The 14211-nt window shown below is 38.9% G+C and overlaps 1 protein-coding gene across 4 annotated transcripts in view; it reads left to right on the plus strand.

Annotated features, from left to right (window-relative positions):
• unc5b (unc-5 netrin receptor B) overlaps positions 1 to 14211 on the plus strand; it is a 309730-nt gene that overhangs the window by 253945 nt on the left and 41574 nt on the right. For all 4 annotated transcript variants that reach the window (XM_039768689.1, XM_039768707.1, XM_039768715.1 and 1 more), the window contains one exon: positions 4375 to 4543. In XM_039768689.1, coding sequence (XP_039624623.1) covers positions 4375 to 4543 — 169 coding nt within the window. The remainder of the gene's footprint in view (positions 1 to 4374; positions 4544 to 14211) is intronic.

A 14211-nucleotide genomic window follows, 5' to 3' on the forward strand; every position in this document is an offset into this window, starting at 1 on the left:
GTTGAAGGAAATCTGTACAGGCCTGGTCATGACCATAGTAACTCTGAACTGAAATCAGCAGGTAACGCAGTGGATGGCTGAACAACCAGCCAGGGAGGATAACTACAGTATGAGAGGGGAACCAAATATTCCTGGAATCTGTCAAAAGCACTGGAGTAGCGTGTAAATAGCGACTATGCCACTAGTTATCATATGCGTACAGGCTTGTTAATCGGTTGCCGAGCGTCATCATGATGATTTCATCAAGTGCGTATCTCATCAAGTGCGTATCTCATCAAGTGCGTAATTCTGACATTTATTCTACAGTCATTCGCGTGACTTTGCTGATTTTTTTTCACCCAAGCCAAAAAAAACACATCAGGTCATATCGAACATCATGACAGCAATAACTACGTTTTTCGATATTGACGAATTTGTTGATAAACAGGTTGTTCCCCATGAACAGACTGTTAATCACCAGCATTACACTGATATGCTGAGGCATCTGTGGGGAAGCATCAGGATAAAAACATCCAGAGTGGTGGCGCACACATTTTGCACCATGACAGCACACCTACACACACCACATTGTCAGTCAAAGACTTTTTAACCAAAAACAATTTGTTTGTTGTTTTGCAACCCCTGAATTGCCAGATGCCACTCCCTGTGACGCCTTTTTGTTCCTGATATTCAAACTGACACTGAAGGGAAGATAATTTTGCTATCGTGGAAGAAATCCAGAAAAAAATCACAGAATCTGTTTCGCTCTAAACATGGTAACATAAGATGAATACAGGAAATGTTTATAGGAACGGGAGAGGTACTGGGACAAGAGCATTGCATCTCAAAAAGAAGAATTTTGATGTAGACCGAAATGGAATTGCTGTATAATAATGATTCGGGGAATTTTCGCCCCCAAGCGCCATACATTTTTCTTTTTGGATCAAATGGTTAACTCCGGTGTTGGATGACTACAGTTTTTAATTTAAAATTAAACTCTACACACCTCTGTATGTCTTGCCATGAGGCTTTTCATTTACTTATTTCTGCTATCACTTCCATGGATTCAAATGAGGCTGCAGTGTGAAATGGGAAAGGGAAGTGCATTGTTCGTGTCACATTTGGTGCACAAAAGTGCATTCACTCATAACTAAGCTTTTATCGTTCTGTTTTGTCGATTGGCCTTTTAAATACAAGCAGTCTGCATCAAGCAGGGCTAGGTGTGAGTGAGAATGAATCAGCTTTTACTCTGTGAGTCATACTGTACACTTAAATTTACTTGTAAGGTGTTTCAGTGATAAAATAGACATATTTTGTGCACAGCATAATCGTTTACATTTTATCTATACATTAATCTATTTGTTGAACCAACTTCATATAATGTTAGGGCTATGGTTGAGAAGAATGTTTTATATTGTATGTAATCACATAAAACATCACTAAATTGTTTTAATACTTTTCTGTCCTCTCAAGTGTTTTAGAAGACACTAAGCAAACTTGTGAGTAATGCCAAATCAATTTACAGAATATGTTGCACATAATGAATCAACACTGCATTAAACGTTGACTTTAATGGTTAAAGAATAAAAACATTTAATTATTTGCCAACTCAAGTCTACAGCAATGCTTCATCTGTATTCTGTCATATTGCTTGGAGGTGAGAATGAAGCAGCGTTCCTTTGAACACATGAAATAAGAAAAAGATCGCTAAAGTCCAACACTTTGAGATAACACCTCCACACATTTCTTTACTTTCAAAAATGAACAACAGAAAATTTGGTAATTTTGAATTACTGAAAATTAATTCATGAATGTGTCAGCATTCAATTTACAGGGTCCACTGTGGGAAGTAGTATTAAGGACTTTAAAACAGTTTTAAAACAAGGTGATAATGTTGAATCTGCATCTAAGGGGAGCTGGAGGTTATCTTAACCTTGTTAAAGTATATATTTCTGAAAAAATAACAAATAGAAAAATTATGTACTGGTGTCAGAGCTGACCTAAATGGGGAAATGATTCCTGTGTCACCAAAGGTGAATTTTCCCTTCTAAAGGGCTTAACTAACTTAACTAACTCTCACTAAGAAATCATACATCATGGATTGTGAAACTGAAGATGTATCTGAAGAATATCTGTCTAACAGGATAAGTTCAAGATGTAATCTGAAGTATACCACCTGAAGCTACACAGTTTTTCGGTCTTGACCAGCACATGAAACAGCTTGGGTTGCTGCTGTAGAGGCCAGCAGGGTACGTTTACCCTGTGATCTGAATGTGAATCCCAATGTCCCAGTACAGTGATGGAAACACTGTGATGTAAAAATGGTGCCATCCTTCAGATAAGATGTAAAACAAAAGGCCTGACTCTCTGTGGTCATTAAAGATCCCTGGGCATCAGGGTGTATCCTGATGTCCAGGCTAAATTGCCCACCCTGGCCTAGTCATTCTGGCCCCGTCATCATCCCCTGTCTCTGACTGGCTATCTCCATCTCTCATCAATTCACCACCTAATAGCCAATGCATGGTTAGCATACTGGCACAAAAACGGCTGCAGTCACATCATCCAGGTGGGTTCAACAAAATACAATACAGTGTATTTTTGTATAGCCCAAAATCATACAAGAAGTGCTGCAATGGGCTTTAACAAGCCCTGCCTTTTTGACAGCCCCTCCAGCCTTGACTCTCTAAGAAGACAAGGAAAAACTCCCAAAAAACCCTAGTAGGGAAAAAATGGAAGAATTCTTGGGAAAGGCAGTTCAAAGAGAAACCCCTTTCCAGGTAGGTTGGGTGTGCAGTGGGTGTCAAAAAGAAAGGGGGTCAATATAATACAATACACAGAACAGAACACAAGTAATCCTCAATACAATATAATAGTAAAATAAAAATATTACAGGTACATACCGTGGTGGTTGAAGTGGCCCTCGACTCACTAAGAAAAGAACTTTGAGTAGTGAGAAAAGAGCTACATAAATATAAAGAATTATTATTATTGTTAAACTTTCTGAGTAGAATTTAGTCGGTAGCATTGTAATTTCTTATTCCATATCTAACCTCTCCACACACACCCAAATAGAATAATTCTCTAACTAAAACCAGACATTGCGGTGGGCTGGTGCCCTGCCTGGGGTTTGTTTCCTGCCTTGCGCCCTGTGTTGGCTGGGATTGGCTCCAGTAGACCTCTGTGACCCTGTAGTTAGGATATAGCGGGTTGGATAATGGATGGATAGATAAAATCATACAAGATACAATTTCTCATTTCAACTGGGTTACAACATGTATGTTTTAATGAAAGGCTCTAATAACATATTTAAAATCTGGCAAATATCAAAATGTATTTTTTTCACCTATAGCTCAAAGCACCTTTGTGGTTTCCAACAGCAGTCATAGTGAGTCCATTCAAACAGTGTGTAATGCCTGTTTTGTCTCGTCATTACCAGGAGCTGCTTTTCTGACATGCTATTAATCAATGCCCTTCATTCCCTCCTTATAACATATTGTAGCTTCCAAAGAAAAAGTGTGATCGTTCAGAATTGTTAGAAGTTACACACATCTGTCCAGCCACACATCTACAATTCAAATGAAGTTTATAGAGGCTGAAATTTTACAAGCCACATTGTGTACCAGGGGAAAACAAAAGTTAATGCACACACCTTTGCACACATGCTGGTAAGTGTAGAGTCACAACCTATTCTAACTGACACATCTTTGAGATATGTAAAGAAAAGGCCACAGAGACACTGGGAGAACATACAAACTCCACAGAAACATCATACATGCCTGGACTGAGACCCAGGACTCTTATTATAAAAAGAGCTTGTAATGGAACCCTGTAGCCCCTGTGCTTTCCACATTCAGAACTGACCACTATTGTCTTAACACATGCCCTTTTGCCCTGTTTCTTAGAGGGTTACATATTAACTAGACTCATTTTTGTAGTGAGGAAGCCCTTTATATTTTTTTCAAGTAAATAGCAATGGCATTGCTTTGGATTTCTTTGAAGAGTTGCTCAGCACACCACCCTGGCAGGGCTAGTGCTAGGGTTAGGGAATACTGGAAATGTGGCTATGAATGGTAATGCTTAGCTGATACTGTTTTTTCATTTGAGGGGCAGCATTAAGGGCATCCACAGACCTCTAACAGGTTAAACTAGTGCAGTTACTTACTTCAGCCAACATGTCACTATATTTGAGCCTCCTTCCACACTCGTTCACATTCAGTCCAGGGTTAGGTTCAGGGTTAGGGAGCTCTCTCTTCCCTGGCTTTTAAATGATTGATTTAATTAATATTTCCATTCCCTGTAATGCACTCCATGTTTATGCCTGTCTTTTACAACTATCATTATACTTTCCAGTTTCTTTGAATACCAAATAATCTCTGATCCTGTCCACTCCTACAGGCTACCCTCGGAGGGCACGCAAACACTTCTCAGCCCCATGGTGACATGTGGCCCCACTGGGATGTTGCTTTGTCGTCCAGTTGTCCTCTCCCTACCACATTGTGCTGATCTGGCCTCCTCAGACTGGATGGTGAAGCTGAAGACACAGTCCCACCAAGGCAATTGGGAAGTGAGTCATTTTAGTTACCATTTCCAAAATAATTTAACTAATATCCTAAGAGGTGTTTGGTGAAAAGGATATGGTGATTATTTGAATTGTGGCTTGAACAGATTCCAAATTAAAATTAACACCCCAGTACACCACACTAAATAAAATAATACTGTTTTTCTTGAGTTTCTGTAAAGTTTAATTTCCTCTGGGGGACAAATAAAATCTATCTATCTATCTATCTATCTATCTATCTATCTATCTATCTATCTATCTATCTATCTATCTATCTATCTATCTATCTATCTATCTATCTATCTATCTATCTATCTATGAAAGGATACAGAGTACACATAGAATTGTGTATTATTGTATACACATGGTGGGAATAGAACAAATATACACACGTCTGAGTCTGTCTAGTCAAGAGTTAGAGAGAGTTATGTCTACCAGGAAGGGTAGCTGATCCACTTGCCTATATCAATTTTACCTTCATCAGTCTGTTCATACTGGCACCTTATGATCTCTCTTATTCCCTTGGCTTCTCTTTCTTCAACCAGTTAAGTTCTTAACTCTCACTACCATGCCTCAAGTATAATGCTCACTGGTTTGACACCCAAAACATGCATTTGAACCTTAACCAGGAACTACATCCAGATAAAGGAATGACATACATATTAGAGGGTCTGTCTTGCTAGGACATGCCCTGGTGGCCCCAGACAGCTCTTCAACTCTGTATTCTCATAAAGAGCTAGGCCTGTGCCTGCTCACCTTTCCATAGTAAAGAGCAGCAAGAAGCCATGTATAGATCTACCTACTACTACTTATCAGCTTTTGGAACTTCTGATCTGTTTCAAATTGTCCCCCATTGTCTTCCATCCATCTGTGCAGACTAGCAGTACAGTAATTGATTTATTAAAGTTGTGACCCATTGATATGGGGCTGGTATTGCTGATGTGCAATCCTGATATAGCCCAACCCCAATTTTGCAGTATATAAAATTGGTTATGCTTGTCTGCAAGCTCTCCTTCACAAGTGCAAGATGTGACCAAACGGGGGTCCTGTTAAGTTGAAAATTACAGGTTGGTATTTTAATGAAATGTAGCAGATGAGCTGATAATAGAAGTAAACCCATTGCCAATTATAACACATAGCTTGTGTTCAGGATGCAGAGAACATAATAAGGGTGATTATTTTTATTTTGTTAATTACTGAATTCTATTTAGATTGCATCTTAATCCAGTGTCATAACATGATCAAGAACAATTCTTTGCAACTTTTTTAAGTAACTGGCCCTCAGGCAGGTTAAATTCCTTGCTTAGGATCAGAGACAGGGATTCATCACACATCTTTGGTGTTCCAGGTTAGGTGCATCAGCCACTAGACCACCTAATAATTTATAGCAAAAGGAAATTTAACTAGCAGAATTGTGGTTTACAATACATATAACATCATTATTTTCACATAATCAGAATAAAATTAAAATCTTACTTGCATTTGCTAATCAACATGCAAAACACGAGCACGAATAGTGAGTAGAATTAAATGGAAACTGTCTTCCTTATCTGACAGGCATCCAGACAGCAGTGGTACTTGGATACCCTGCGTCCATTGTTTTATTTATATCAAAAAACAGGATCCACTGTGGTTTTTTTACCATAACTTGATACTCCAACTGGCATAAATCAGCATGAACCAAGACTACCAGACAAAGCAATGTTTTTCCTATCATACAGCTGTTAGTGTTACTGCTAAGTCCTTCTTTTTTTTTCACTGCACATAAGTTTGCTCAAGTTTGAAATCTCTCAGGCTTCTATTTCTGTCCAATTTCATTAGAGATTTGCAACTTCACCTTCTAAATTCTGATATTGTTGTCAGGATCATATTGTTAGCACATTAAAATTTGATAATGTTATGATTTGATAATGTTATGAAGGCAGTGCATCTAGTGCTTGAGTAAATAGTCAGTAAGGTCTCAGGTTCCTACAATAAGCATATCACTTATCCTGCTGCTGGTTATGTTATTTTGCTTTTCTCAGGGTTGTGTAGTAGCTCATTGGCTAACCCGACTTGCTCACAGATCCGGGACTGGCTGGTCATTCTTTATGAAGAGTTTGCTAATTGATCCCATGCTGACATGAGGATTACTCCAGACTTTAATCCCTTATCCCTAAAGTGGCATCATCAGGACTGATTATTGTGTTCATAAGAATCCCTTATGAAAAAATTTTAATCGCTTGAGTTTTATTTTGTCTATGAGAAAATCCATAAAATATGATATACTGTTCAACTGCTTGGTCTAGTTAAGCGAGACACTGAGCTTTTGCAATTTCCTCCTACTTTCGTCCCAAAAAAACTCTTCATTTTATTCCATTTTTGGTCCACATTTTGTGCTTGGAAATTACACCTGTAAAATAAGGAGTAAACCAATAGTTGACTTCAGCAATAATAATCAGGAGATCTTGAAGTTGTGCAGAGCACATCAACTGACCCCAGGGCTTCATCTCCTAATGGGACTTGAGGGGTCAAAGTTACTTAATTTTCACAAAATTTTGAAAAAGTGGTGATTGGTAATATACTGTAGGCATATGGTGTTTCATTTTATGCTATTTCAAGGTTGCTGAACATGAATATGAAAATATTTTTGATATTTGATCCTTTACCTGTGGTCCTAGCCCTCTCAAAAGGCTAAAAGGATAAACTTAAGTACGTAGGAGAGCCTTTCAGATTATCATGGTGAGTGATTATTAATATGGTTCTGTTTTTGATTTTTGATTCTTCACTAGAGATCTCACCCTGTATGAACCTCTATTAGATGGTAAAAATGACAAATTTCAATTCCAATCGAGTATATTTAGACTTTATACATTTAATTTGAAGCATACATTTAAATTTTTTAAATATTTAACCTGACCATTCTTGTTTATTATGTACTTCTACCTCACAAAGTAAATCATTACATTTCTTATGAACATCCTGAATTAGGGCAACTTATGCTAATTCAGACTTTTTACTGTGTCATATTTTTCCAGAAGTGTGTATACAGTACAGCATGTGTGGTCATTCAGGGCTGGCTGCTTCTTGTAAGCAAGATCAGAAATTTGATGAATATGTCACTGTGGTTTGTTATTTACCATACAAATATTAAGTAAACCATTAAAGCCCAGAGCTGATTGATGAATACACTGCAAAAAATGAAATCTAAGCAAGTGAAAAGTTTTTGTATCAAGTGTGATGGACAGCACCCATAGCCAGACACCCCACGCAGGATGGATGCTGGTCTATTACCTGGCCAGGAGGGCAGGAGGAAGAAAGAACTGAACATTTCATGTTCTCTACAGAAAATGCCAACACTATGAAAAGTATGTTGGCATCCCAGTGGGCATGGAGCTGAGACAGTTACCTGCCTAGAAGTCCAGCACATTGAAAAAACAAGGGAAGACAATGGGATGTGAATATGGTCTTGCCTAGTACGTTAGAGGACAGCACCTGTGGCCTCAGTACCCAAATGGACACTTGTAGGGCATGCTGGGAATGGTAGTGCTGTGGAGCAACCCTGTTGGATATGTGATCCCTGCTCTTGATGACTTCCGCTTGACCCAGAAGTGCATCCATTAGACCGTCTCCTAGCCCTGGAAATACTCCTGGGTCTAAGATAAACGAAGCCACAAGACAGACAAGGCTTGCCTGGTGGAATAGAAAGAGAAGGAAAAGAGAGAAGAAGAGAGTTGTGCTTGTGTTTATTATTGTGAAGAAGCATGTTATTGAGGTACTTTATTATAATAATCCTTTTATTTGAACCTGGTATTTTTGTTGTTGTGATCGTGTACTGGTCAAACAAGCTATTATATCTTGTTTTCCTTATTGTAAAATCTATTGACTTATCAAGACATTTCTATTTAAGATTATTTAGCTTATTTTAAGAAATCTTGACAAGTAAATTTTGCTTAGCCTATTGGCTTGTTTTACTAAACAAAAGCATCACAAATCCCATTTCAAGTTTTGTTTTCCTCTTTTTTACATATGCATTTGTTGCAGTGTATTATTGCTTTCCTGTTGGTCAATGAATGACCTCCTGTGTTTGTCTTGTAGAACTTGTAGACCCTTCTGATCTCATAAACATTGCTGCTTGCTTCCATTAGACTCTGGCTGTTTCGATCACCCAAAAAAACGATAAGTGACACAATTGAGGGTGCTATGTATGAGTAACCAGTAAATCCCCGATTCTGTATAGAATCAGAAATCCAAGAATGGCAATCGCTTTCTGTTCCGTCCAGTCTTTGGAGGGATGACAAATCATGGAGGGTGGGAGCGTCCTGGGAAAGTTTCCATTTAATTAAATAAATATATTTGTACTAAAATTAACCAATTTATTAAAAGTAAAATTGAAATTTAATTGGTATATCATTTAAGTCCAAAATGTCTTTGAGTTGCTGCACTCATAAGTAAAAAAAATATCGGAGTGCAAAGGTTTAAATGAAGTAAATTGGAAACAAAAAATTCATAAAATGGTAAATTCAACATAGTTAATCAAAAATTTCCTTATAAACAACATTTTTGGTAGAGATGGGTTTGACTCTGGGAAGCAGCTGGGTTTGACTCTAGGCGCTGAGGCGCCACCTAGTTCCCTGATTGTGATGCCGGCGGATTCGCATGCTGAAGTGACCATGGAGGCGGATCCCGGCTTGGAGATCTGCATTACTAAACGAAGGTTGTATATGCGGTAGTGTGCGCGTTCGCGTTCGGGTGGTGGTTGTGTTGTGTGCTTTCACGTTCGGGCAGTGGTTGTATTGTGCACGGCTTGCTTCTGGCGTCTGGCATCAATGCATATATACAACCTTCAATTAGTAATATAGATGTGACCCATTTTATAATTGGAGAAGCAAAAGCAGAATTGACAACTGGCCAAACATGATATCCATTCCTCCCTAGTTATCTGTCTCCCGGGAAACAAGCGGTTAATCTGGAAATGAAGCATTTTTGAATGTCTATGATAAAGTGTAGTACAAATGTCAATTCCATGCATCAAGAAAAAAAAATGCTATAAAGTGTAAAGTTCCAGAGTCATATTCCAAGTGACTGTGGAAGTTAAAAGAGATAAAAGAAGCCATGTCTGAAAGCTTTGCAAGCGGGTGCTTCAGAGCACGGCATGAACTTATTTCCTGGGAAACACGTCTCTTACAAGCTCTAACAATCTCAGAAAGCCTTAACAATGTGTGCTTTTTCAAACAGGCGCTTTGGCATAGGGCAGCAAGCCATCTTTATTGCCTCTTTAGAGCTGAGCTGCTTCCGGCCACAGTCATTTTTATCATTACTGTAATTATTATTCGAGGCTTCCTTTGCACTGGCATGTTGTATAGATAACTGGATCTAATCTATTTGATGTGCTGATCCCTGCAGCTATTAGTTGCTTTAAATGAAATTGCATTGAAGTGATATTAAGTATTTTATCAGGAAAAGAGGCTCTCTGGGAGATTAAATGTGTTGTTTGCTGGGGTGTGCCAGTGTCTCCTCTTCGGTTTTGTTTTATCACAATTAATTCAGATATACCATCAGTAAGCGTGTTTATTACTGGACATTACATTGGCATCGCTGTCCGCAGCTAATGCTAGTCATAAGAACAAAGGTTAAAACACTGAATTCCTCTGGGTGAAATTGGTGGTCTGTTTCACATTTCTTCATCAGAGCATTTACTCAAGCATAGCTATCCATTCATTTTCTTATTTCACTTAATCCAATTTATAGTTTTGAGGAATGAGCCTTCACTACAACTGTGGGTCCAAACTTGAAAGGGTAGCCAGTTCATCAAAGAGCCCAGTCACTGACACTGAGTCTGTTCAGAGTAACAGAACAACTGAACATGCATGTCTTTGATATATGAGAAGAACATGCAAACTGTATGCAGTAAATAGTTTTTTATTCCCCCCTTTTAGGGGTTTTTTTGAAGCTCAAACTCAAATACAACTAACCAAAAGTATTTTAGTTAATACGCTCCATTTGGTGACAGATTTTGCTTAGTTGGTAAGCACAGGACCTGTAAAAATAAATCCATGGGCAGAATTACAAATCATTCATCTGTCATACAAAGCAGATAAACACAAGTAAGGGAATCTTAGATGGGACAGAAATTTCTGTGTCCTGTGGTCAGATAAATTATCAGGAAAATAACATGACATTCTCAAACCTGCTTAATCCAATGCAGTCTTGCAGTGGGCTAAAGCCCACCCTGGTTACCCCCTTGTGCCTTTGTGGTGCTGGGGGAAGGTGCTTGGTTGCATGTCATTATCCTTACAGGTGACACAGTGGTAATGCTGCTGCTTTGCAGTAAGGAAAATGTGGAAGATTGTGAGTTCGCTTCCTGGTTCCTCCCTGTGTGGATAGCGCTTTGAGTACTGAGAAAAGCGCTATATAAATGTAATGAATTATTATTACCTTTTAAGCCCCCTCATTAACTTACACAAAGTGCACTGCAACCCTTGAGTGGTCGCAGATTGCCCCCAATGATTTTAGAGATATAAAGGGCAAGCAGTAGATCTCCTTTGCAACTTTTTGAAGTGTTTTTGGTTAACAATTGACAAAATATATGGCAAGTCTGGCAGATAAGTGGATAGCATTGCAGCCTCACACTTTCAGGGAACCAAATTCAAAGACTATAAAGTGTGAAGTCTGCGTATTCCCCTGATATATTTTATCTTATTTTTGCTTCCACGTCCCAAATCCATGCATGTTCAAGCCATTTCTATTTGATAAAGTGTGTGATTTCCAATGATGTAGCTTACAATCCAAGTAAAACTAGAATAGACTTCCAATCCCTGTAAACAAAGAGGTAAAATTAAAGAAAAACATGGACAAACTACACAGTCTAGCAGCATTGCAGGTCCATAGAGATTCAAAGCTGCATTTGTCTCTTCTTTTTAAGGTAACCACATAACGGTAGAAGACTTATAGGTATATGGATTTTACTTGTTGTATCGTTCAACACTTATATTCAATCTGTTGCCTCTGACAAGTTCAGTATGAAAGTACAGTTCAGCCCCTCCTCATCCGCAAGTATTTGGTTCCAGGACCCCCTCTGCAAAAACTGCAGATGCTTGGGACTTATTTCAAAGGATAAAGGTGATTGCACACGAGAGTGTTTGCAGCGGGACTAGGGCACACCATTGGTAGCATCAGCCAGCATATGTTGTTTCTTTTGTGTATTTAGCAGGCAGCACTGCATGCAGGAATTTCAGATGTTCTTTTTTGTTAATTTTCTGAATTTTTTGTATATTTTGGAACCGTGGATGGTCAAAACTGTGGATGCTAAATCCGCAGATAAGGTGGACCAACCGTATATTTAAAAAAAGGGCCTACCTATTGTTGTAACTTAAAACAAATTTCCTGGCCAATTGCATATTATAACTTCTTCTTCTTCTAATAAGTATCCCTTTTCATTGTGTGATTTATCATTCACTTCTGCTCACAAGCTTTGTTGTAGCTGAGCATCTCCAAGGCTTTGTTTTGCTTGAGCTCATACCTCCCTCCTCTATTCCCAAGGTCGCTTAGACTGCATATTTTTAGTTGAGATAAAACTTCAGGATTCTGAACAAAGTGGCCTCCAGAGGACTTTGTTTGGTGTATGGGCGAAGGGGTTTTTTATTATCATTTTCTCTGCTATCCAGTGACCTTCAATTAAGCAAATGATATAGGCCAAAAGTCAAGTGAGCCATAACATATTTATGCTTGTCTTCTATATTTTGTTGCATTTCTGCTAAGCCAACACTACTTTCCACATTTTCACTTTGATATACAGTTGTTAAAATGATTTAATTGTACCTGTTCAGTTTTTATTAACATTAAAATCACAGAAATATAACTTATGTTCTGATGATTAACACTGTCCCTGTATCTAGTGGCATGAGTGCTAATGGTCCTGAATTATTTATGGGAATGGAGGAAAGAGAAAAGTGACTGTGTGGGATGGCTCAGGTCTTTAATAACACTGTTTGCCTTTCTAAGGCAGCATGTGTTATACATTGTATGCCCTGAACGTTGAGAAGCCATGTATCAGTAACATCCTGTGCTGCCCTCACTTCTTTCTGCAGTGCTTTACACTTTTGAGCTGAGCAAGTGCCATACCAGGATGTGATATAGCCAGTCTGTATGGACTATTAGCATACAAGGGAACATACAGGATTTTCTCAGATATTTTAAGAATTTAAAAGGCTGGTTTACCTCCTTGACTATAGCAGAAATATGTTGTGTCCACTTCAGATCATCAGTGATGTTGACTCCATAGACTGATCTCTTCACAGCATCTCCTCCAAACCAGATGGAAGTGTGGTTTGCCTTCTTCTTCTTGAGATCTATGGTTTTGTTGACATTAAAAGAGAGATTGTTGTTCTTCACCACTGTGTCAAAGGCAAGCCTGTTCTCTGTAAGCTGTCTCAGGATTGTTGGTGATCAGATTTAATAAGATAGTGTCATCAGTAAATTTAATAATAGCCTTTGAGCTGTCTCTGGCTTTATAGTCAGAGGTGAACTAGAATCAGCACACTACCCTGTGGAGTGCCTGGTTTGAGGATCAGCATGGAGGCAATGATGCTGCCCATCTGTACAAGCTAGTGTCTGCCATTCAGAACGCCTAAAATTCAGCAACAGAGGGTGCCAGTAAGTTACATGTTAAGGACTTTGGTGATCCATCTTGATGCATTAAGTGTTAAATGCTAAGCTATAATATATAAACAGAACTCTGGTACAGTAATACTTATCAAGATATGCCAGGATGGTGTGATGTGCAAGGTGTATGGCCTCCACTGAGGCAGTAAGCAAGCTGAAGATGTCTAGAGTCTTGGATGAATGGTTCCTGCTGTAATAATTTCAGTTCATTTTCAGAGAATCAGACTTAGTGATTAAGGTTCGGCTCTACCAATGAACTTGAAAGAAATCATATCCATCAAAATGAAAGAGTAAATGGTCCACCAAAGCAAAGCACTGCACTATTTCCTTTCCCTCTTGATAGATGCTGGTATTGTTTGTGTTCAAGTAAGAATGTTGTCCATTTTCATTACTATTTATTCATTTAGAGGATAGTCTTTCACATTAGACTTCAATATACATACAAAGTATATCATAGGCAGTGTTTACCCACCTTTGTGGTATCAAGACCCAGTTCGCGACCCACCCTTTCCCCCTTTATGAATCAAACGTGATTGTCAATGAGGGGGTTAGGGAGATCATTCAGGATCTGCCACAGTCCATCTGCAACACTTCCTCTGTGAATCAAGCACGATCTTCTCACTGGTGGGTGGGGTTTTGTGTTGGGTCATCTACAATCCCCGTGTGATCCTGCAAATGTAAATTGAGCAGGATCGTTGGAGCAGTGAGGATGGATGCATGGTTTCTTCCAGGGTTGGCTGTCACCCACCGGTTGGGAAAAGCTGTCATAGAGGGATCTCCAGCTAGAAAGAGATGATCAGTGGCAAAATCAGATGAGGCAAGAGAGTACATGACAGGGATCTACACTACACAATAGCTCCTCAACATGCCAAAAAAGAGAATAAAACTGGACAATCTGGGCAGTATGCCTTAGTTGTTTATGTCTGTTACTATGTACTGTATAAAAACATAATGGTGATTTGCTTTCACTGAGATGGACTGGTGCTCTGTCCAGGTGTTGTCTCTGCCTTGTGCATGGGACACACTCCAGC

This window comes from Polypterus senegalus, chromosome 1 (genome assembly GCF_016835505.1).
Source record: "Polypterus senegalus isolate Bchr_013 chromosome 1, ASM1683550v1, whole genome shotgun sequence".
Lineage (NCBI taxonomy): Eukaryota > Metazoa > Chordata > Cladistia > Polypteriformes > Polypteridae > Polypterus > Polypterus senegalus.